General features: G+C 41.1%; 1 protein-coding gene across 1 annotated transcript in view; it reads left to right on the forward strand.

Annotated features, from left to right (window-relative positions):
• Positions 1-202: 202 nt before the first annotated feature.
• Positions 203-25,428, forward strand: part of Atg13 (Autophagy-related 13) — a 144,752-nt gene continuing 119,526 nt past the window's right edge. The window contains exon 1 of the mRNA XM_065231393.1: positions 203-532. Coding sequence (XP_065087465.1) covers positions 383-532 — 150 coding nt within the window. The 5' untranslated portion in view covers positions 203-382. The remainder of the gene's footprint in view (positions 533-25,428) is intronic.

Genomic DNA, 25,428 nt, shown 5'->3' on the forward strand with positions numbered 1-25,428 from the left:
TGCTGCCGTATTCAGATTCAGCGGCCTTGTCGTACTTTTATTTTAACGTGAACTCATAACGCCGTAGCGCTCACCGCCATTTTCGATCCAAGTTTTGTCAGTTCCTGCTGACAGCTGTCATCGAATGTTTATTTTTCTTCCTTGTCACAATCTGCAAAATTAATCTGATGAATGTTTTCGAATGCTCTTTTCTTGTGTAATGATCCGCTGTGGAACGTACCTACTCTTGTTATTTTCAATTTTTGGTAGTGAAAATTTGTCCAAAAGTGGTGATTTAGCGGGCGCGAGTGCTTGATATGTGTGCGGATGATCAGCAGATCGAGTGAATTTCGTTAAAGTGACTTCGAGTAGACCAAGTGCGAAAGCTGAAGGCATCGAAACGATGGCGACCCAGGCAGGTGTGCTAGACAAAGGTAGTTTGGAGAAGTTTGTGAAAATTTTGGCGATGAAATCCGCCCAGATCATCGTGCAAGCACGGTTGGGTGAAAAAATCAGAACCGACTGCAATCCAAAGACATCCGGAAACGATTGGGTGAGTAAATTGTTATGAAAATGAATGTCGAGCTATGAAGCGTGAATTGGGGATGTTTTCAAACATGGTGGCCAAAACAAGTTTGAAAACAAAAATCATATGTTGGTGGAGGCTGCTTGTGTTTACCTACAACTTGAATCGATTCGTTTGATCGTTAGCACTGTTAATGGGGGGATGAAATCCGTTGAGGTCGACTGGTTGTTCTGTTCTAACAGGTTGTCAAGGTCGGCAGTTTTCGATAGTTTAAGGGCTTTGCACAAACAAACCATAATGCTCGTATCCCTTTTAACTATGCCTTACTGTTTCACGTTAGGAAATCATGCTCGTGATCAAAGGTATTGTATTGGAATTTAGTCTACCGCAATCCTAGTGGATGAAACCTTTATCAGGACAAGCAGTGGTGTAGTGGTAAGCGTGATTACCTCTCACCCCAGCAGGCCTGGGTTCAATCCCAGTCGGCACCGCGCACCATGGATGTTCTGAGGCATAACATCTCTGATCACCAGAAGTAAGAGGAAGTAAAGCCGTTGCTACCCGGTTCATGATTTAATTGGTCGATAGGTATGCTCATGGTGTGGGAGCTGCCTCACAAATTATCTTCCAACTCTTCGTATTGATCTTACAATTCTCAATAATTCTCTCATGAAGTCGCTTAAATTTTCTTCTTAATTATCTATAAAATACCATAGTTGATACGGCATTTACTTCAGAATGGCCCTGGAATCGTACTCAGAATAATCGTGGAATTCTCCTGAAATTTCACTTGAAATTCTATCCAACATTATCTGTATTTTTTTTATAAAAAATCCATGAAATTATCATCAGAATTTTCTTCGAATACTTTTACAAGCTCTCAAGGAACTCTTATAAGACGGGGTGTCTACTACCTGTAGAAAGCTGTTAAACCTGGAATCTTCAGGGACTTTTATTTCACCTGAAAACAAGTGAACCAGTGTATGGCCTAAGAGGTTCCCTTATTGGCCCTAATTTTCAAGTTTTATCATTTATTTCCATGCAGGGTAAGAACATAGATGTTGTCATATGTCTACGCGAATAAAGCCATTAACATTTATTTCAAATTTGAGTCAGACCCTAGGGCCAAAAACTGGAGCACTAATGTCTTACCTGCAAGCAAATTTTTAAGAATAGAATATATTGAAGTTCGTCAAAGAACCTTCGCAAGAATTTTAAAATATTTCATAATACAATAAATTTAACCTTCCTCGTTAGTTGCTCTTACTCTTTGAACAAAATAGTCCTGGAGTGGATTTATCAGTAACAGTAATCAGTACGCCGTAGGCAGTGATGCCACATTTTTTTTTTCGAATTTAATTCTGTATTCTCGCGCATTCTCTCATCAACTTTCTCTTTTTACCACGGCAACATAAACGAAATTCTCGCTAGGCTCGCAGGACAGTAACAACATAAGTTCTTAAGGTAGAATTATTTGTTTAAAGTTCTATTATTCGAAATCTTGGACCTAATGCAATCAAACTTGGAGAAATTTTCAAGATTCTAAAACGAAAATAAATATTCAAGACTACGGACATACATAGAGTAAATTCCAAGAACCCAGATTTCAAATAAATTTAAGACCTTGCAAAAATTTCAAAGCTTATGAACTTTAATGAATGAATTTGATGCTAATGTCCAATGATCGCTAGGACTAATTACAAGGGAATTTAGAGGAAAATACAAGAGGATGATTTTTTAGGAAAGAGAATTCTAAGCATTCCTTTTAAATTAGTTCTGAGAAACTCCAGACTCCAGGTGAAACGTAAGGAGAATTCCAAGGTACTTCTGAGTCGAATTCCAATGGAATCATGATCCTGAGTAGGATTCATAGTATATTTACAAGACAATTCTTTGAAGCATTCCATGGCAATTTTACAGACAAGTCAAGGAGAAATCTGACTAAAATTGCAAAGTAATTTTGAGGAGATTTGTAAGGAGAACTGATAGTGAATTCCAAGGTACTTGTAAGTAGAATTCGATAAGAAGAAAGAGAATCCAAAGGTAATTCTGAAAAAAATCTATGAAAATTATGAAATTGTTTCGAAAAGTACACGAGAATTTCAAAGTTCTTCAACAATCTGGACATTTTCCGTTGAAGTCCTGGAAAAGCCTGGAAAACTCAGGGAATTTTATTTAGCAAAATGAGTACACACCCTTTAATAATTAGCTATGAGTTTCTATTGAGCTATCATTAGAATTCTCTTGAAATACCCCTTAGAATTACAGGGTGTCTACTACCTGGAAAAACCGGGAATTTACAGGGAATTTTATTTTTTCTGGAAAAACCTGGAATATTCAGGGAATTTTGGTTCCACTCAGGGAATTTTCCAATTATCAATTCATTCGTAATTCAAAAGAAGTTTCGCGTTCAGTTTCTCGAAACGTTTCTTAAGGTTCAATATGCTTTGATGCATTTTCAAAAAATTCAATAGCAGTTTTTCTTTCGAAGCATTATCTGAGATTTGTTACCACTTTCTCTAAATTGATCGAATCAATAACAATAAAAACACATGTAGGGGTACGAGGGGCATAGTGAGCATCCCGTGCACCAGCTTGGACTTACGGCCGTTCGGAACAAACTGGTTGGTGGTAGGATCAATATCATAATGATATTGAACCTACTGCCAGTTGATTTGTTCCATGCAGCTAGAGATCCAGGGCCAAACTACGGGATGCTCACTATGCCCCACCTGTTCACTATGCCCCTTCTATATCAGAGAAAATTTTGTTGATTGGGGAACTAATAAGAGATTTTAGACATGTGAAACCATGATTTATTCTGTCAGAGTTGGACTCAAACATATTATCAAAATGATATTTTGTTTTTGAAAGCATATTGTTATCAAATTTTGATACATCGTTTTATCGAAATAGTATAGATGGGGTTTCCAAAACACAGATTTCTTACTTATATTTATATTCTTGAATTAAAAAAATACTACACAAATACCAAAAAAGAATGTAATATTGATTGACGTAATGCATGAATAACTAATGTGATTGCAAAAACCAAATACAATATTACACCAATGGATATAATTTCTTTTCGCAAATTATGTGTAGGATAAATACACCAATAGTGGAGGTCAGGGCTGTCATCTGATCACTCAATGTGCGCAATGTACTGGTTTTCTGAAATAAACAAAGTGAGAATCAAGCAAACACAAAGTATGCTTGTCTTTCACCCTACGCAAGTGTCGGCAAGTGTAAAGCAGTGGAGAAGAGAAGACAGACACACACCAAGAAATAACGAAAGCTCAATGTGTTGCCATCGCTCCGACGGCTCCCTCGCAAAGAGCGCCACTCAGTGTAGGGTTGCAAATATATAAACCCAACAAAAAAACAAAATTCTTCCTCGTTATGCTCTTTTTCATCTCCTATGCATGCAGTCGTGGTAAGCAAAGTCTGTACAGAATTCAAAGAAGACATTATCGCTTGTTGTATTATATTCGCTCCCTGCGCCGCACGGAGTGTACCGCTCATTGTGTGGATCGCTTTCTCATAGATTAGTTGGAAAAGAGTGTGCGAAGTAAATGGGAGAACCACACACTCTTTGTCCAGTGTTGTTAGTTGCATGCACAAAGTTGCTTAGCTAACGCTCTGAGGTGTTTTCCAGCTCTGGTGGAGGTACTTTAGTGCAATGTGTTCCTATTGTGGCTTATAGAGTCTCCCTAAGCCGCTATAGAAGTACAATGCACTAACGTACCTCCACTATTGGTGCATTTACTAAACATAAATTGTACAAATTAATATTAAACAACCTATGTGCGTCTGTTCTGCTGTAATATTCAATAACTTTTTTGCTGTGCCGACTTATAAGTATCAACGCCCAAGTTTGAACAATCGAAAATAAAATAAATCAATAAGTACATAAAAGGGATTCCAGATGGATAAATAGAAAAAATAATAATGTGTATAATTTGTATGTACCTGGAATTTTTTTCATCCGACTTGGAAAATCCTGGAAAACTCAGGGAAATTGATTCCTTGGATTGAGTAGACACCCTGAATTATCTCCTATTTCCATTCAATGCTCCAATAAGTTGCCTTTTTCTCCAGATTTCCTTTAGAACTATCATCTGAATTCGATTATCTTGTATTTCTTCTCAGTATTCCTTTAATTTATCAGAATTCCTTAAACATTTGTTTGTCGGTAGCATTGGTGCTCAGCGCGGAAAACATGATCGACAGAAAACAAATCAAGGAAAAAAAGTAAAGCTATTGATTTGTTCCAGCCTCTATCTATTGATCATATACATTTTTTTTTTAATATTGTTGCTTTTTGGCCGAATGCCGTTTGGCTGAATGCCATGTTAGTTATTTTAACGAATGCCGTTGCACCAAACGCTGTACGGCCGAATACTGATTAACTTGAAAAAAAAAACATCTTATAAGTATAAGAATGAAAAATATACAGTTCTGTGAAAGAAAACATTAAATAAGGAACAATTATTAAAAAAAAATTCAACAGATTTTTCAATCGGGACTAAAATTTCACAAATTCAATCGCATGTTTCGTTTACGGTAAAGCTTCGTAGAATAGCAAAACTGCAAGATACTGCTCATCTTTAATAGAAGAAAAATCTCCTGAACGGATTAAATTAAAGTTTTCACTATACTTTTGAGTCCTTATTCTCATATTTTCCAATTCCATTCTCAGTGCCAAAACTAACGACCATAGTTAATTTCGAAAAAAGTGCTCATGTTTGTTAGAAGATAAAATCTCCACAGAATATTAAATTCTGAATTCTCATACGTTTTTTAATTGCTGTGCTTCATTTTTGGCAGTGCCAACTGTCATTCTGACATCTTGTTACGAAAAGAGAGTTCTCAGTTCAGCTGGTGGAACTTTTCTTAAATTTTAAATTTCCTGACTGTTGTGTGGTAGAAATGTTATCAGATATAGAACAAACTGGGATGCAAAAGGCAGTACCATGTTTATGAATCATTACCGCTCATACTACCTTATCTAAAGTGTGATACAGCACGCTTGTCGCGTTGCTGGAAATACAAGCTTGTTACCAGCATCGACACGCATTTTGCAAGTTTGGTAGTATGACTGATGATCACCAGTGCAATACAATACTTCATTTAGAATATTTTCCAATCTCCAGAGCCCCGTAAAACGTAAGAATCGTGAAAAGTCAAGGATCTTGAAATAGTGTTTTTGTCTTAGATGTAACTGAGTTTCACAGCCTTAAGCTTGAAACGAAAGGAAAGCTTTAAGTCTCAATTTCATAATTCAAATCAGGAATCTATTATTGTTAGAAAATTGATAAATTCTTCTAAAGTGTTCGGCTAGATGACCCATTTAGTCAAATGGCCTGACACCCACATAACTACGTGATTCGTTTTCCGTAGTTGCTAGTTTTTTAACCTGGACGTTGGTGGGCGGGCCTAATCTTATGCTTCATAGTGGAGCGTTGGAGACGGTTGGTTTAGGTCCGGCATCGTTGGCTCATGCCGTGACAGAATAGCGCTGAGCTTCCCCTCTCTGATGAACCATTGTATAAGAGAACCAAAGTTCTAGCCTGAAGTGATAGTATCACACTTGTTACTCCTTTATTTGAAAGCCGCGTTGTAGTACGCTTACGTATAGGCACTGACGTTGGGTGCGATACTGACGGGTTTTGCCGCAAATCACTCTTATTTTATTTATTTTTACGCAGATAGATTTATTTGGGTTTGCAAGGGAATTATACTATTGAAATATTTCAGAAAGTGCCCAACAGTACTTCTTCTACTTGCGTGACAAGCTTTCGTTGTTGTTTTCATTGAGGTATTACTCAGGGAACAATGTTAAACACCATTTTTTACATGGTATTGCAACTAATCTTATATGTGCTTCATTTTGATTTGGGATAAGTGTTTGAACTATGGCTCGGGATTTCGACTGTGGCGTGCTTCTATTGTGACATAACCATACGTATTTTTGTGGTGCGACATAGTGGAAACGTGTGAGCGTAGTTGAAGCATATACCTTATGTAATTTAAAAATCAGCTAGGAAACTAACTTCAAAGTGATGCATTTTAGTCACTTGAAGGTGTCACCTGGGACGAACTAATGTATATTAAATATAAGTCAAAGTCAAAAACAACTTGAAACACGTTAAATTTTAGATTACATTCAGAAGTGCAGGTACTTAATAAAGCATGGTTGGTAGATTAGAGATTTCAATTATTTATTAAATTAGACTAGAGATATCATAATCATCAAACGAACTTAAATAAGAAAATTTAGACAGACTAGTAGCATTAAGTGGATTAACAGAAGAGTTAGGATGCGGAGGGTCCGCTTAGGGAGGCAACTAGCCTTTAAAGCAACTGGCAACTAGCCTTTTCATGTATGGTCTGTTTATTTTGATTATTGCTTTAAAATATCAATTTGGTATATACACTACCCGTCATGAGTGGTGACTCGCGTGGAAAGGTGTTGCGGCGCTCGTTTGAATGTTGCATCACCCCCAGAGAAGTTTGGCGTCGCCCGGGAGGGGTTTGTAGTTTCACTGGGATTTGAACAAGTTCCCTGTATCACTGTTGAATTGTTGTGGTAAACATTCAGAGGGCCAGAGTTGGACTATGAGAGTGTTGCAGAAAGTGATGGCTCCCGGTGGAGAGGTTGGATGTCACTGTGGATGGTGCTGAGTCGTTTCGAGCTGGAGGTCGTTTCAGGTTTATTGATCTAGTAGATTTTCAGGTTTGATTCACATCAAATTCATGTGATTCTAAACTGTTCAGGTCTGATTCACATCAAATTCAAGTGATTTCAAACTTTTCAGGTCTGATTCACATCCAATTCAAGTAATTCCGAACTTTTCAGGTCTGATTCACATCAAATTCAAGTGATTTCAAACTTTTCAGTTCTGATTCACTTCAAATTCAAATCATACCAAACTTTTGTGTATAGAATCGCAACGACTTCACGAGATTCTAAACTTTTCAGGTCTGATTCTCCGTGGAGCGATATTATTCTTGTGGTGGGTAAAATATATTAAATGATTAACTATTTTTCATAGTGATTTCAAACTTATCTACTAAGGATCAATAAATTTGAAGCGATTTCTGGCTCGAAGTGGTTCAGTGCTGTCCGTGGTGATGTCTAGCTTTTCTGCAGTGAGCCGTCACTTTCTGCAAGGCTTTCCTAGTCTAGTTAAGAGCTTTCTGGATGTTTACCACAATAATTTAGCAGTGAATTTGTTCAAGTTTTGGTGAAGGTATAGGCTTTTCTTGGGTGATGCTGGGCTTTTTCGGGTGATGCAGTGTTCAGATGAGTGTTGCGGTGCTTTCCCACGCGAGTCGTAGCTTATGACGGGTAGTGTATGTGAAAGGATGAATCAGTGGGAGATGGATTTTCGGTTTCTTTACATTTAGCATCACTATGTGTCATTTCCTCAAAACCTCGCAATAACCGGCCTCTTCAATCCCTTCCTTTTCCCATGGCGTTCAAGTGGTCCGCATAGACTATTCAGCCATTACCCGTTCTTTATCCTCGGCTTTGGATTGACTTGCGCTCCCATTGCCCCACCAAACGCTGCAAAATGAAAATGAAATTTCATAATTCAAATCAGGAATCTATTGTTGTTAGAAAATTGATAAATTCTTCTAAAGTGTTCGGCTAGATGACCCATTTGGTCAAATGGCCTGACACCCATATAACTACGTGATTCGTTTTCCGTAGTTGCTATAACAACATGTTGACCACGATAGTCATAAGTCTTTACTACATATTTTAGCAAATGGGTGAAGACGAAACTTCAAAGATGTCAAATGCAATTTGCCGGTGGACGCATTACTGTACCATGTTATATGGAAGTTCTATATAACATGGGACAGTTATGCGTCCACCGGCAGTATGGTATGGTGAGTTTTCAAATGAATGGAATGGATCACACTTTTGTTTTTTCGTATGTCAAATGACTCGCTTGAGTAAAATCTCGCGTAACATTTGAAAAGGGTCTATCCTCGTTGATCGATTCTCTTCCTTCATCGAATTTCTCTTTGGTTTACCACGGCAACAAAGTTCGCAGCACAGTTCGACAGAAGATGATGTTAGCTTGCGCCTGTAATAACACACTGAATGGGAAATTCATTTGCAGTCGAGTTATTCACAATGAAGAGAATCGATCAACAATGAGAGGCCCTTTTCTCTTGTTGCCGGAGAAATGTAGGGGTTTCACATCAATTTGTGCTACCAAGTTGGAAGGGAATTCAAAATAGAGAATTAAAAAACAAAAATCCAAAACAAAATCACCCTGTTGCTTCCTTCTCAACCGTTATTACCCAATGAGATTACTCAAATCAAGTCAAGAGCTCGCTCTGCGCTAGTCTTCATTGCAAAACAGTCTTCCTGCATCATTTGCTTGATGCAACCAGTTTAAACTAGAACCGTGTCATATTCCCCTCAATCGGATGATCCAACCCATCCATTCCGTCCGTTCGTCAAATGGTTATACAATTTGTTTTCCTACAAATCCGAGGATTTCGATCGACTTTGTTGCACTTTGTATGTCCGCGGCCGGTGCAGCTCTGCTCGAATATAGGTGCTGTTTACTCTTTCTCGACCACGATGATGCTTGGCCGCGGCCGCACTTTCTACCTAGAGCGTATTAAAACTATCATTAGCGTGAGAGAGGCTCGAATGTTATCTTCTCTAAACCAAATGCACTCAGGCTCGACATTCTACTGCCGTGAACAAGGAAATCGCATGCTACAAGGTCATAATTTTCCTGTCTACAAACGATGAAGGCGCCGCTCAGTAGCCGCGTTACTCTCACTCACGGCCTACTGGGCGGCTATAGCTTAGTTTCCGTGCATTGACGTAGTAGATGCATCAAAGTGGGAGGCACGACAAACTAGATCAAACCACACGAATCCAGCCGACATCCTACGGCGGCGGTGATTGTCATAATACACCACAAGTGGGGCACTTGCGGTAGGAAATAAGTACAACTTTTGCCAACAAACTACCGCTTTCGTGAATGGCAAACGGCCATGACACATATTTATCAACTCTAAACAAGCTTGGAAAGGGGATTTCCCACTGCCTACATATAGTGATTGTGGCCCTCCTGGAGAGCTAGTCGTGTTTGGACATAATCAAAGCGATTTACCTTCGAGCTAATCTCGAATGATATTTATTCTGATGGAGATCATCGATGGTGGGATGCTTGTTAGCAGCTGGTTTAGAACAATAACAGTTAAGTAATCCATTTCCAAGGTCCAGCAAGTCAGACAAAGCGAGTCACACTCAATCCTAACCAGTAAACAAGGAACTTATTATACGTATGTGTATAACTGACTTCCAACTTAGTGTGATTGAGAATTTTGTGTCTAACTCTCGCCATAACGAACCACAATTGCGCTGATTATATTCTAATCATGCGTCCACAGCAAAGAAACAGCGTCACACGTAACTTGATCCTGCATCGAGAATGCTCTCTATACAGCCATATGCAATATGCACTCAGTGCAATAACCCATAGATCGCAGTTCATTCGAACGAAAAAATTGCGCAGTAAAGCGTTTATATGTGAAATGCGCTAGCTGGAGTAGTTTGAATCATCGGCGCTTTCCTCTCGAACGTCATCCGGCGTGATGATATGATACGTGAACGTGATGTGATTGAGGGAGGGTAAACATTTATACGCGGTAATGCCAATATGTGCATAGCAATGGTGTCATAAAAATGAATGCATTCTATCTGTAAGTTGAATGCCGTCTTTGTGCTTGACGAATAGTTTTACAATGTGTGTACATTGCTTTCTTTGCAAGTCATGATGATCGATTCCGATGAAAAGAATACAGTTAAAAGAACTGCTAGATTTTAAACTCTTTCCGATGTGTTTGATGACGGATACTCATTCCGATTGATTTTATGATTCAAGATATTTTTACAAATGCATTGGTCATTGTCAACTCTCCTGAATGCCACTTTGGTTGTTTTACTTCAAGACGATAATTGAATGATCCCTGCAGTATGAATTTGTAGATGATTGATTGACTGTATACAGGAAATCTGATTTCTTATTGGGGAAATCACCAACTTGCATGAAATATTGCCTACAAAGATGGACGGTTGCATACAATTTTTCCAGAGCGATCGGTGATTGAAGTTCTTGTTTACAAAAATAGTAACGCTCAAATCTCAAAATAGTCCGGATTTGTAATATTTAATTAATGTCTCATAACTTTACGTGATCTATCACATATGACACTCCATTTATGTGCATCATATTGAATAGAAATTTACCCAACTTTTACGAACTATGTAGGTATGCAGTAAAATATCAACATTTTCTAGAACATATGACCATCCTTTTGGTTTGATTTAAGTGAACTGATAACGTGTGTTAACCGCTAATGTACATATCGTTCATGATAAAATCGTAAACGCGTATGCCAGGGGAAGGGTAAACAAGGGTGAGAAAAGTATAACTGACCTCGTTAATACAAAGTATGATGCGATATGCTTCTCTTGTTATCGTTTTTATGCAAACAAGTTAGAGCATTGCTATGAACAATTATTTAGGGAAATTTACTTATTCTCGTCAATCTAAGCAGTGTCCGTACTCCTACTAACAATTTCTCAGCGTCACACACACATATGACGTGTTTGTTTGTTTACTTTTATCTATTGCTTGCTATTATATCCATGCCAATCGACAGAATCGTCATAAACGGGTTGAAAACGATTTATAACGCTTCAAACTTCTCAGATGAGTGCGACCATTGTCGACAGCCTCTTTTCCTTCGGCAACCTTTCCATTTGAACAGCGTGTTAACCAGCTGTTCTATTATCGGTGTCTCGTAATCAACCGTGTTTTGTAGTGCGTATGTTTTATTTGAAAATAAAATCTGGCATAACAGATTTGCTCAGTGGCTTTATAGAACTTTTGTCCGGAAAGCTGCTCATAATCCATCTTCACATACGTTTCGTCGTTCATGAGAATGCCTCCTTCGTACTTTGTAAGAACCTAATTGTACAACTTCCGGGCACGTCTTTTGACCACTAAATTATGCTACCTGTGTATGGCCTCGGGTAGCCGGGGCACCGTTGAACCGGAAGCTATATCCCAACCGGAATACTCGGACACCCCCCGACGCTCGAACCAACCAGGGGAAGATATTTGTGCCTTGGACACGCAGGGCACCAGCAGTGCGGACGCCTTCCCCACACCGTTACTGCAGGGCAACCTCTGCGGTCCTCGGACGAAGAACAAACAGAAGAGCCCAGCGGTAGCTCCGTCGGTGCGGACGCCACTCCCACACCGGAACTGACGGCAACCCCCCGGCGCCGGGGGAAGTCTAGAAGAGGGAAACGCTCATCCCCCTACGGACAACGAGGGAGTCAAGTCTGCTCGTAATATCGAGATGGATAAGGGCTAATCAACCCATTCCCCGAGGGAATCGAAACCGCCGCCACACTAGAACGTCACCGGGTACCACATCCTCCGCTTCCGTTGGGACATCTCTGCCCAGGGTGGGTGGAACTCCTCCACCTGCCTTTGGTGGGGCTCTGTCTCATTCGGCATACGAAATCGACCTTTAGTCCGTTTCGCAGCACTACGATGCATCGAGTATGTTCGTTATTAGCCTACCCAACGACCAGAGCAGCAGCCATCACCGTGATGAAACTGGGTCCCCTGGTTCGTATAGCTCGTACCCCCTACCGGCCTTGCCAAAGCCGATAAAGTTCCTGTTGCAATAGAACGTCACCGGTTTCTTGCATCACCTAGCGGATTTGCCAATTCTCCCTGGGTGATAGCACTCGAGGAAGTCAACAAGGTAACAGTTGAGCAGATGAACCGTTCGTTGAGCGGTAGATACTGCTGGACAGTTAAACGTGGGAACAATTTCCGACACTCCGTCACCATCCGGGTTCTGAAGGAGGTCCCGTTTCGGTTTATCGAACTTGACTTAGAGCTTCCCATTTTGGGAGTTTGCTTGGAGGAACCAGCCAACATCATGCTGACTGGTGCACCTTGAACCGAATGGAAGTTAACTCGGCGAAATGCTCAGTAATCTCCTTTTCTCGGATAAAAGAACCAATCATCTTCAACTACAACCTATTGGGTTCAGCAATTGAACGAGTGAGCCACGTGAAGGATTTGGGAGTCATTTTGGATTCGCAACTCACATATAAACAGCATATTTCGTATGTCGTTGATAAAGCTTCCAGAACACTAGGCTTTATCTTTAGAATAACCAAAAACTTTACTGATATTTATTGCCTGAAGTCATTGTACTCCTCACTGGTCCGATCAGTCCTTGAATATTGCTCAGCAGTTTGGTGTTGAAAGAGTCGAATCAGTCCAGCACCGATTCTTACGCTTCGCCCTTCGGCGATTGCCTTGGAGAGATCCTTTCCGTTTGCCTAGCTATGAAAGCCGATGTCAGCTGATTGGTTTGGAAACTCTTTCGACCCGAAGAGACGCTGCAAGGGCTTTACTTGTTGCCGATACATTGCAAGGGAGAATCGATTGTCCTACTATCCTCGAAAAAATCGATTTGAATGTACGACCACGTGCACTAAGAAACAGTCTTATGCTGAGACTTCCCTTTCGTCGCACGAACTACGGAATGAATGGAGCAATAAACGGACTGCAGCGAGTTTTCAACAGAGTTGCCTCAGTGTTCGATTTTCACGTACCACGTCAGATGCTTCGCCGTAGTTTCACCTCGATATTTTCGGGCACAGGTAACCGTAAATAGCAGTGTAATGTTTAAGTTTTAAGCACAGACAATCATGTTGTTTTTTGTATTACTTAACATCATTGGGGCTTATTGAAGCCTGTTGATGGAATCAATTAAATAAATAAATAAACATCGCAATAGCATGCGCATATCTGCTTAGTGGGAGATTAGCAAACCTCAACGGTCAAATCGACAGCATCTTCGATAACCTACCTAAACCGCGTATATTTTTAGGTGACTTGAACGCGCACCACTCTAGCTGGGGGTGCCCCCGGTTCGACTCGAGGGGATCCACACTGGTACACAAGTTCGAAAAGGAAGGTATGATCATCCTTAATGACGGATCGCCGACCTTTTTCAATGGACGGCACACCACGGCGATCGATGTAACTGCTGTTAGTCGTTCCATAGCTGGAAGAATGCAATGAAGCGTCAATCCGGACCTCTACGGTAGCGATCATTACCCGGTTCAGGTGCAACTCTTTGTCGCCGCTATACCGGCAGAAACGCGGAGACCTCGATGCCGACGAAGCCGATTGGGAGAGTTACGGTGAAACCTTCCAGTCACTCCTTCAAAAACGTAACCCTGACAGCATCGAGAGTGTCACTGCGCAGCTGCAGCTGCGTCAGCAACCATCCCGAAAACCAGCAGCATTCCGGGGCGTAAAGCCCTCAGAGGGTGGAACGAGGAAACGAAGAAGGCAGTCAAGGCCCGACGAAAAGCCCTTCGACGAGTCAAACGGCTTCCCATAGATGATCCGGATAGGGAAAAAACGCGCTCTGTATCTATCGAGAACGGCACAACCAGTGTCGCCAATTGGTCCGAGATGCCAAACGATCCAGTTGAACGGACTTCCTCGAAAGCATAAATGCCTCACAGTCTTCGGCGGAGCTCTGGGGCAAGGTGGCAAGCGCTGTACGGCCACACTGCATATACAGGTAGACGGCGCTGCAGTCTCCGACCCCGCATTTCGCTGACCTCTCTGCGATTTCCAAGTACGAGGCGACCTTTGAACGGCTAGCAAACCCATCGACTTCGTCCGTGAGCAGTTTCCGAGTTTCTCCGGACACGAACAACCTGAGCAAGATTTCACCTGGCAGGAGCTTCAGTTCGCGCTTAGTAGAAGCAACGGGAAATCAGCTGGCCCAGACGAGATCGGCTACCCGCTGCTCAAGAAACTGCCTACCCCGGGAAAAGTAAAAATGCTGGAACTCTTCAACCAGAGCATTGGAGGGAGAGCTTGATTTTCCCCATACCCAAAGCAAACGAGCCGACACGGGACGTGGCGAAGTTCCGACCTATTGTGTTCACCTGCTGCATGGCAAAGGTGTTCGAGCGGATGGTCAACCGACGACTGAAGCAGTTTCTCGAGTCTGGCGGCTTTCTAGACCATCGCCAACACGCATTCCGGCAAGGCCATGGTACATCCACGTATTTTGCGACGCTAGGAGAGCTCCTCAAGGATGCCAAGGATAATGGTCTCCATACAGAGTTGGTTTCCCTGGACATTGCGAAAGCTTTCAACCCGACATGGACGCCCGCGGTACTGAAGCAACTCGTCAGCTGGGGCCAACATTTCCTGACTGACAGATCCTTCCGAGTCTCGGTAGGTAATACCAAATCCCGCACTTTCTGCGAGGAAACCTGCGTTCCCCAAGGTTCTGTGATCGCTGTCACTTTGTTCCTGGTAGCCATGAACAGTGTCTTCGAGCGGTTACCAGCGAACATCTACATTTTCGTGTACGCAGACGACGTGCTAATCGTAGCCACAGGTCAAACTCCGGGACGAACGAGGATTAGAGCCCAAGCAGGGGTTTCCGCCGTAGTCGGATGGGCCGCTTCGAAAGGTTTTCAGCTGTCATCGGGTCTGCGGACCTTCCATAAAGATCGGTAATCAAGCTATCCCAATGATTGCAGAAAACTGTGCAACTGCTGGGGGTTGTCATTGATCGGTCGCTGAGTTTTGACCAGCACCTTCAAGGGGTCAAGGCCAGCTGTCGCAGCAGGATCAACCTCATCCTCACAATCTCCCGTCCCCACCGGTCCAACAGAGAAGTACGTCTCCGACAAGGCAATACAAATACTCGCTCCGGTGTACAATAGCTACACGCGGATCATCTCAGGTCTCCTACCCTCGACGCCAGCCGATGCCAGCTGTGTCGAAGCCGGCACTCTTCCTTTCCGGTACCGCATCTACGCAGCCATTGCCAATAAAGCCGCTTCATTTTCAGACAATACTGCCGGAAGCGACAGAATCTGCCTCCTCAGCGAAGGGGACAGAGTTCTCTGTACAATCGCCAACGCAGAGCTCCCTCCAGTGGCCAAGATTCACTGGTACGGATATAAGATTTGGTTATCTCCCGCACCAAACATCGACAGCCGGATAAAGGATAAGTTCAGAGCCAGGGACAATTCCGTAGCCCTTAGGAGATCGGTAGCAGAGCTGACCGGATTGTACCAAAACTACATGTATCGTTACACGAATGGGTCAAGATCGAGAGCTGGAGTCGGAATGGGAATCGCTGGTGACATTTCCCCAACGAGTAGAAGTCTGCCAAAACAATGTTCGGTGTTCTCGGCAGAAGCAGCGGCTATTCTTCATGCCGTCACGGTTCCTGCGGATCGCCCAATTCTGATCCTGTCGGACTCCCACCGTGTTATTCAGGCCCTTTCGTCGGAGGTCCCGGTCCACCCCTGGATCCAGGGCATCTTGAAGGTTGCACCACCAAACACTACCTACGCATGGATTCCCGGACATTGCGGGATCCCAGGGAACATCGAGGCGGACAACCTAGTCGGGTCAGGCCCATCGAGTCCTCGGTACTCGCACAAGGTACCGTTGCAGAACGTGAAGAGATGGATCACTTGCACAGTGCGGACAGCGTGGGCAACGGAATGGGCCAGTGCCACACTTCCGTTTATTAGAAAAATTAAAGGCGACATCGGAAAGTGGACGTGCAAATCTTCGAGATCAGAGGATTTTTTCCAGACTCCGGGCAAGACACTCCCTAATCTCACGGGATTTCAGTGGAGGACCCTTTCATGAAGACCTGTGAATTCTGCCATATTCCTTCGACGGTGGAGTACGTGTTATGCGTATGTCCACAATTTGAGCACCTTCGTCGCCTCCACGTACGGGACACGTTAGCAGAAGTGCCCGCTAATCAAGCAGCTGTACTGCGGTTTTGAAGGCGGCGAAGCTATACTGCAGGATTTAGCACCATAGATTATTTCGGCTGTCCGGACATCCCCGCTGGACGGGGCTCTAAAGGACCTCCTACAGTGGACCTATGTTTTGTATTTTTTGTATGCTGTTTATTGTGTTATTGTACTAGCTGTTTATATGTTTAGCTAAGAAGATTATCAAAGGTTGAAGTAGCATGATACTCAAGCAATGTGGCTGGGGGACCTCTTTCTAAGGCATCCCACCCTTTACGGAGATGAACTAGCCTACGGCTAAAAATCTCCTAAATAAAGAAGGAAAAAAACCAAATTCTGTTTGGTTGCTTACTGTTCCGAAAAGATCAAAATCCTTCTCGCTGACGAATCCTTCTGACGATGTTTTGGCTGGCATTGAATTTCTAGGCGATATCATAATCCGACAGCCGTGAGTTTGCCCTAACCGTTCTAAACACCTTCAAATGCAGTTTCCGACCCTTATAGTACGTTCAGACTAGGCTCTATATAAAGAGTGTTTCATGATATAGAGGCTATATCATCAACTATATTACATAATATCTTTATTTATTTATTTCGTCAACCAACGTAGACTAGTACAACTAATACAGATTTGTTTTCTTAAATATATATTTATATAAAAAAAAGTAGTGTCAGCTTTCTTGTCTTTTCTTTTATGAGTTGTTATTTCTTATGGAATAAAAATATTGCTTTAGTTTATGCCGAGACATTGTAAAGTCAATGGTTTTGCAGTGTTTATTGTAAGAGGCCATCATGCGGTTTAATGGCCCATATTTTGCATAATTTGTCCCTTATATCTAATACGTCATCCAATATTACTTGCAAAGGGTAATCTAGATTATATCATTTTCTATATCACTCAAAATTGAGCTTTTCTACAACTGGCAACACGGTTTATGTGGGTAGTGTCTTCGATTGAGTGAGAACTCAGTGAGAACAACAGAATGTTTAGATGTCAGATGTCAATTTCAAATTTGTTTTATCATCCTTTCCGGTTGGTTGGAAAGAATTTCCATTTGTTCAACGTTTTGTTCAGATCAAGTCTCGTTACTATGGAAGAGCCCGGTCCTTCGAAGCGGAAAAAATCGAAAAAGCGCAACGTTTGGTCTGCGCCACAAATTGATCTGCTACTAGAAGCGTGGGATGACGTATCTACTGTACTGGGTTATAACCGTATATAATGTTTTGAAATCACTCATATCAACAGATTGACATTGAACACGAAACGGATGTTTGTTTGTTTTTGTAAAAAAAAATAATCACATGAATTCCAGGCTACTTTGATGCATGCACATCCGTTTTAAATGCAAACGTCAAACTATATTACCTTGGCGTAGTGTGAACACCTCAAAGTGATATCCATATTACAAAGCTATATTACATAATATACAACCTAGTCTGAACGTACTATTAGTTCTACTTCGACGCTTGCTATGATCCTGCCGATCGATAGTATGTCTTTCACGGAAACGTTTGAGAACACTGCACACGGCCAATTTCAACAATTTCGCGATTTTTGAACCTGACCATGACGTCGGATTTTCCTAGTGGGTGTCCAAAATTAATTTTCGACTCGCGGCATCCATCAAGTATAACTTCTTTTAAACAAACTTTTCTACACTGAAGCTTTACCTGCCAATTTTGGATACATGAGAGTCGCAATTTTGTCATTTATCTCACCTACTCTTCGCGAAGAGGTGATCAGGAAATCGCTCATTTTGATTTTGTCAAAGCTAAATTTGCAGGTTTTATGTGTTAAATACAAACTTTACATTTTTTTCTTGTTATTTACACATGCAAAATTAAGGCCTCCTTTAGCTCAGTCGGTAAAGGTGCAGCTACAAATCAAGCCATGCGGGAGGTGGCTGGGTTAGATTCCCGGTCCGGTCTAGGAATTTTTCGGGTTGGAAAATGTCTCGACTTCCCTGGGCATAGAGTATGATTGTACTTGCCACACAATTAATTAATAACTGTGGAAGTGCACCTCAACACTAAGTTGAGAGCATGCAATAAGCTGATATGCGATAAGCAATAAGCTTGAAATGCGAGGAGGAAGAAGAATACATACAAAATATCATCATAAGCTCTTATTATTCCATAATTTCATAAATCATGTTTTGTTGCCAAAATCGAACGGCTACTGTACATGGTTATGATTTTGATTTGTATCATTCCTCCCACTGTGCCTATACGATCCACCCCATTTATGTTGTGTTCGTGACGCCATCCGAACGTTTTCCCATACTCCCACACATACCACTACTTGCATAGTAGCATATCATATACACATCGATCAGTATCGTACGCAAACCATACATACACCGATCAACATCTGTTTCGAGGTATTCGTGGCATCATCACAATCGAGCATCGATCTCGTAGTAACAGACACACCTTCTGCCTGCCTCTCTTCGAGCGAGCAAGTCAATCAATTATAATGCTATATGTAGGCACACGCAACGCATTCCATCGAAATCGCGCGGGAATGCAGCCGCCCGTGGCCAACAACATGCACATGTAGGTACCAACCTATCTATATAAATCTGATGACCATCGTTTCGCTACCATCGATGTACAAAAATCGAATGTGAGAAGGGATGCATGTTTCTTCCTTTCTAACACCCATTGAAGCAAAACAAACAAAGAGCAGCATCCGCTACTACCGCGCATCGTTATGTTTCGATTCGGTTCGATCAGTCGGTCGGTCGTTCGCCTATTACGAGTCGTGAGATTCATAAAAAAAAGTAGAGCAGTCCGATCTGGGAAGCGAAAAGTGGGCATTGAAAATAAGTTACTATTGACCCATATGATGATGAGTTGCAGTTTGATTCAAACTGTCGCCATCATTTTTGTTTATGCTCATGATGTTGACGAAACTCAACCATGAATGAAGCGTGGCAGCATAACTGCTAACGACCCGAGCATGTTACGCGGCACGTAGGCAACAAAGTAGACATTCCTCTGGATGTTAGTCATTCAAAAAATAGGAACAAACTCGAAAGAGAAGCAGGACAGAGAGAGGTCGTTTGTAGAACATTTTGTTTTGTAACAGTGGGAGCTTTGGTTCTGGTTATGTCTGAATACAAACGTTGCGTAATGTTCTTTATGTTGTTGAATCTTGTTTGGTTTCCTTCGATTATGAAAAGGTCAAGTCGTATTTTTATTCATTTTTAGAAATAACTGTTTGTTTCATTCGTGTCCAATTGGAAAACAGCAAGGTCGCTGACCATCAGGTGAAATCTGATTTCGATGAGTCATCAAAACAAACGCATAGAATCGTTGAAATTTGAGGTGTAGTAGTAACGTTACAACAGACTGTAATAACGAAAGGAAGAGGCAGGTTGCGACAGTTCTAATTAGTTAACTGGCGCCCGATAGCGAAGCACGTGGGACATGCTGTACTTGGATGGATAGCTAGTGCTGTAGTAGTTGTAGTATGTCTACGTTGCTACGAGTTGCAAATTTTAGCACGTATTCTAATGGGCATGCGCCCCAAAATTTTGCCAGTGTATGAGAGCATGATTCGAAAAATTACTCTCCCATGGCTGCTGAAAAACTGTCGATAAGATGAAGAAAATTGCACGTGGTCGACGGCTGATTTTCGAATGAACGAAGGAAGTGGCACCACAAAAGTCACGTAGACGATGAGGTTTACCTTGATGCGGGCAGGATGTCTTTGAAATCTTATCACTAGCACCCTTTTGCTACCGTATCGTTTGTCGAACATGTTGTCTTGTGGAGATAAACAGTGTGAAGTATTTCATGAAAATGTTTGGGCTTTTTTGTTGAATGTACTTTTGTAGTTGATCATATTATTCTGACATGATCGTAGTAATTCCTTGTTATTATCTCTAGATTAGAACACAAATGACACACTTTCTATAATCAGTCAAGTTCTGTTAAGATTTGCCACATGTCAGTACCTCATCTGCAATCACGTTGCACATTTCTTTATTCTTGCCGGTAGCACAGAGCAAAGTAACAATGCACAAAGTGAACGTCTGCCGCCGTTTCTCGTGTGAAAACATGAAATTTAATAATCTTCAGTTTTTCTCTCTCTCTTTCTCTCTCGATGTGTCGACAACGGTTACATCATCGTTCATCTATCTATCACTAGAGAGAGCGAAGGTGGCCTTGGATAGGGAACGTGGGGCAGTGCGGTAAGAATAGTTGTGGTTTTGATTATGACTTATCTGGTTGATTTCCGGGATTTTGCTACTAGCTACAGCCGTCTGGCAATTGATGTATGATCCATTGTTTGAATTGGATTCTCTGTGTAAAACTAATAACCTTCCAATCAGTTGATGCAAATACGAGGTTAATATAACTGATAACTATTCAAATCATCATTATTCTGGCATTAAAACAATGAAAGTTAGTCCTCGGTTTGATACTACTTAGTTAAATAGTAACAGCGAGAACTTACGCAGTATTAGGGTACTAGGTCTTACCAAATGCAACACGACGTGTATTGTCTAAATACACTACAGGTATACCTCGATATAACGTAACTGTCACTTTTGACGTCCATCGTCAATATCTTGCTAATAACAATTGAATCATTCAAATTAATATTACCAATAAATGGGGAAATATCTCACCTGTCCGATGGTGATATTACCAGGGCTTGTAGCGAGTCACTTTTTAGTGACTTGGTCACTTTTTTCAAGCTAGTCACTAAAAAGTCTCCTCTTTTAAGGTCAAGTCACTAAAGTCACTTTTTCTTGTAATCAGTCACTATTTTCAACTTTTTTAACGTGAAATTATTTCAAAATTGATCATTCTTTGCTTTGTGATGTTTAATCGGTTTTTCTCTATCTACAAAGTGTCTACTCATTTTTATAAATAAAATTTCTTGAGTTTTTCAGGTTCTTCCAGAACTTTAACGGATATATTCCAGGCTTATTAGAAAGTTATTTTTAAAATGCGTTCAAAATATGTTTTTTTTTTGGAAGATCAAAAACAATAGTAACTAACCCAAACGTTTTTAAGACATGGCAATCAGTTTTAAAGGAACAACTTTATAATCAAATCCATTGAATGTTGAAGTTTAGCACTTCATTTATTTATCACTTTAATAAAGTTTAAAAAAAACGTACTTAATTTGAGTAAGTCCAAGATCTGAAAAAGTTCAGGGAAGTTTAAGAATTTGATGAGTAGTATTGTGAGCATCTGGCTAGTTTCTTAAACTTGAAAAGACCTTCAAGGCAGTTTCAAGGAAAATTTGGGAAGTTCTGAAGACCTCAGAGTAGTCCACTTCATATTCAATGGAAATTTCGATAAATCTATCCTCCGAATTCAATTTTCTTTTAGTCTTCCTCGGAATAACCTTGAAATTCTCCATAAGACACCCTTTGAAAAGATTATCAGAATATTAATTGAATTCATTTCAGATTTCCTTTTGAATCTAAATCCTTCCCTTGGAACTCTACTCACATTGCAAGACTCCTAAGAATTCATATTTTCCAGAATTTTTTGAAGATGTCCTGTAGTTATTCTCAGATTTAATTGTAATCCTCCTTTTAGTATTTTCTAAAAACTTCCAAGGACTTATGCTCCAAATTTGTTTTCTCCCACAAACTTTATGAAATTATCCTCAGAATGCCCTTGGAATTTTCCTTTGAAGTTTACATGAGTTGTGCTCCTTAGAAATTCCCAAGATTTTTCATTAAAATTTACTGTTAATTCAATTCAGGGTCATTTTTTAGTCACTATTTTTACAACTATAAGTCACTATTTAGTCACTTATTTTTTCAACATGGTCACTAAAATCACTATTTTTGACAGTAATGATCGCTACCAGCCCTGTATTACTTTGCTTGTTTGAATGATAATTTGCGGGAAATCGACGATGGAAGTCAAAAATAACAGTTACGTTATATCGAGGTATACCTGTATTCATATCTCTTGTACACAGCTTACTGGAATATGGAGCTACCGTTTGGGTCCCGTATCATTCCGTTCAATTCTTGGCTAAGCTTAATTTCAATGCTCCTTCAAGGTCTAATTAATTAATATTTTCGCATTGATGGCCCTTCGCTCAATTTCAACTTCTGTTCAATTTTCACACTGCCGTACTCTAGCGGAACTATCAATCTATCCTCTTCAGAACTTTCCCTAGCTAAAGGGCAAAGGTTTTATGTCCTAGACAAATGGTAAGTTACAAATTCGCTGTTGTCGCTGTCGTAATCGCCGTCGTAGTCGCCGTAGGCAGTACCGTTATTATATTTAAAATTATCCATCAACCGCTGAAGCTATATGAACTATCGCGTGTTTCTGTTGTTCATTACACACCAATTGAAATTTGAGAAACCATTTCATTTGAATACCTTGTTTAACCAGGGCTTAAACAATCGTCACGTCGGTCATAGCTTGTTATGATTCCTGAACCATGCGTAAAGAGCAAATCGAAACATTGAACGTCGCTTGAAAGTGGAACTTAATGAAGGTCTAAGTACTCATTCGTAGCTTTTAGTTTTAGGATTTGAAAGATCGTCGGTTGCAGTGGCTTGCTTACTGATCAGAAAAAAAAAGTATGTTTATCGTGTATTTTGTAAAACTTTTCGTTGTCGTCGGTGCCGGGTTTGAATGATTATAACAACTTGAGTAACGGTATAATGTGATGTGAGAGGCTCGGTGGCCTTAGACCAACCATTTTTGCTTACTTAGCTGAACATCATTAGTCTAATCTCAAGCCCATCCACATTCAAGATTCGTCAATCGTTTTATTTGTTAACATGACTACATGGTAATGACAGCAACTCGATGATTAAAAAGGAGCTCGTCTGCCTAGTGGCAAACGTTTTTGCTTACGGAGCAGAAGACCATGGGTTCAATCCCAAGCTCCTTTGCGTTATATGATCGTTAGGACATCAATTCAGCTTATCGTTTACCAAAACGAACCTTGCTGCAAACCCAAACCTATTACCCAATATCCCAGTGATTCCCTGTAGAAGTGCAGAGGTGTTCTCGGCTTCCATAAAAGCGAGTGTCACGTCAACACATTCCTACCCCTTCCTTTTTAACCTGTGTTCGGGTGGGGCCGGCGCTAGTTTTGCCTAGTTTGAGATCACCAGTTTTTACACATTGAGGATGATTGCTAGTCCCAAGCATCGTCTATTGGTTCTCTGTGTAATTACAGCTGATCGAGCAATAACAGAGTAGCATCCGTTAGCGGTCAATCATGCTCATGCTCATGCTGTTAATAAATTATCGCACTAAACCTTCATGTTGATATTAGTATTGCATTTACTACCAACTCTGAAAATCGTAAACTTCACGCATGAACTAACAAAACACTTTGATTGAATGCAATTTTAGTGGTTCAATTCATGTTTGGTATTGCTAACATGTAATGTTTGGATGCGGGACCTCCCTTAGCTCAGTCGGTAAAGGCACAGCTACAAAGCAAGACCATGCTCGACTTCCCTGGGCATAGAGTATGATTGTACTTGCCACACAATTATACTAATGCAAAAATGGTACAGGCATCGAAAGCTCTCAATTAATAACTGTGGAAATGCATCCAGAACACTAAGTTGAGAGCACGCAAAAAGCTAATATGCCATACGCAATAAGCTTGAAAAGCGAGGAAGAAGAAGAATGTTTGGATACGTTAAATATTAAAAAAAAACAGCGTGAAATCCAGGGTGGCCACTAAATCGGGAAAACCAGCCGAAAAAAAAAACAAGAAATAACCAGGAATGTTGTTGCAACATCAAAATATATGTTAACTATCTGTATAAAGTTTTTTTCTCAGCATTATGTAAAGGGTGATACGGTCAAAATTTGGTCAAGGGAAAACGCGTGTAAATCGGTGAAATCGTTTATTTAAAAAATCAAATTAAATTTCTTTTTCAAGTTCAATTAGTATAAAATTCAGGAAAAATATTCAGTTAGGCTTCCGCTTTTCCAAATCCGAATTGCCGGGCCTTACGCTTGACCCCAGCCATCAGATTTTGTACAGCCACCTTGTCCACCTTCTTCGCCGCAGAAAGCCAGTTTGCCTTGAACTGCTGCTCGCCCTTAGCAGTTTTTTTGGTCTTCTTTAGGTTCCGCTTGACAATAGCCCAGTATTTCTCAATTGGGTGGAGCTCTGGAGTGTTGGGAGGGTTCTTGTCCTTGGGAACCACCTGCACGTTGTTGGCAGCGTACCACTCCATGGCCTTTTTACCGTAATGGCAAGATGCCAAATCCGGCCAAAACAGTACGGAACAACCGTGTTTCTTCAGGAAAGGCAGCAGACGTTTATTCAAACACTCTTTCACGTAAATTTCTTGGTTGACAGTCCCGGAAGCTATGAAAATGCTGCTTTTCAAGCCACAGGTACAGATGGCTTGCCAAACCAGATATTTCTTTGCGAACTTTGACAGTTTCATGTGCTTGAATACCTCTGCTACCTTTCCCCTTCCTTTTGCCGTATAAAACTCCTGTCCCGGAAGCTGCTTGTAGTCGGTTTTGACGTAGGTTTCGTCGTCCATTACCACGCAGTCAAACTTCGTCAGCATCGTCGTGTACAGCCTCCGGGATCGCGCTTTGGCCGTCGTATTTTGTTTATCATCGCGATTTGGAGTCACTACCTTCTTGTAAGTCGATAGTCCGGCTCGTTTTTTGGCTCGATGCACGGTTGTGGACGATACACCCAGCTTATTTGCGGCATCTCGGAGAGAGAGGTTAGGGTTTCACTTGAAACTACCGGCAACTCTCTTTGTCGTCTCAGCGGCTTCCGGTTTTCGATTTCCCCCCGATCCAGACTTCCTGGCTGTCGACAAACGTTCCCCAAACACTTTAATTACATTTGTAACGGTTGATTTGGCAACTTTTAGCGATTTTGCCAACTTTGCGTGCGAGTAGCTCGGATTTTCGCGATGCGCGAGCAAAATTTTGATACGCTGCTCTTCTTGCTTGGACGGCATTTTGACAACTGAAGAGTGAATTCCAAAATCAAAATAGGAGCAACATTCTACACACACACACCTTCAAAATGAGG

This window comes from Ochlerotatus camptorhynchus, unplaced genomic scaffold, assembly GCF_037179485.1.
Source record: "Ochlerotatus camptorhynchus isolate MF236.1 unplaced genomic scaffold, CSIRO-AGI_Acam_v1.1 ptg000353l, whole genome shotgun sequence".
In the NCBI taxonomy this organism is placed as follows: domain Eukaryota; kingdom Metazoa; phylum Arthropoda; class Insecta; order Diptera; family Culicidae; genus Ochlerotatus; species Ochlerotatus camptorhynchus.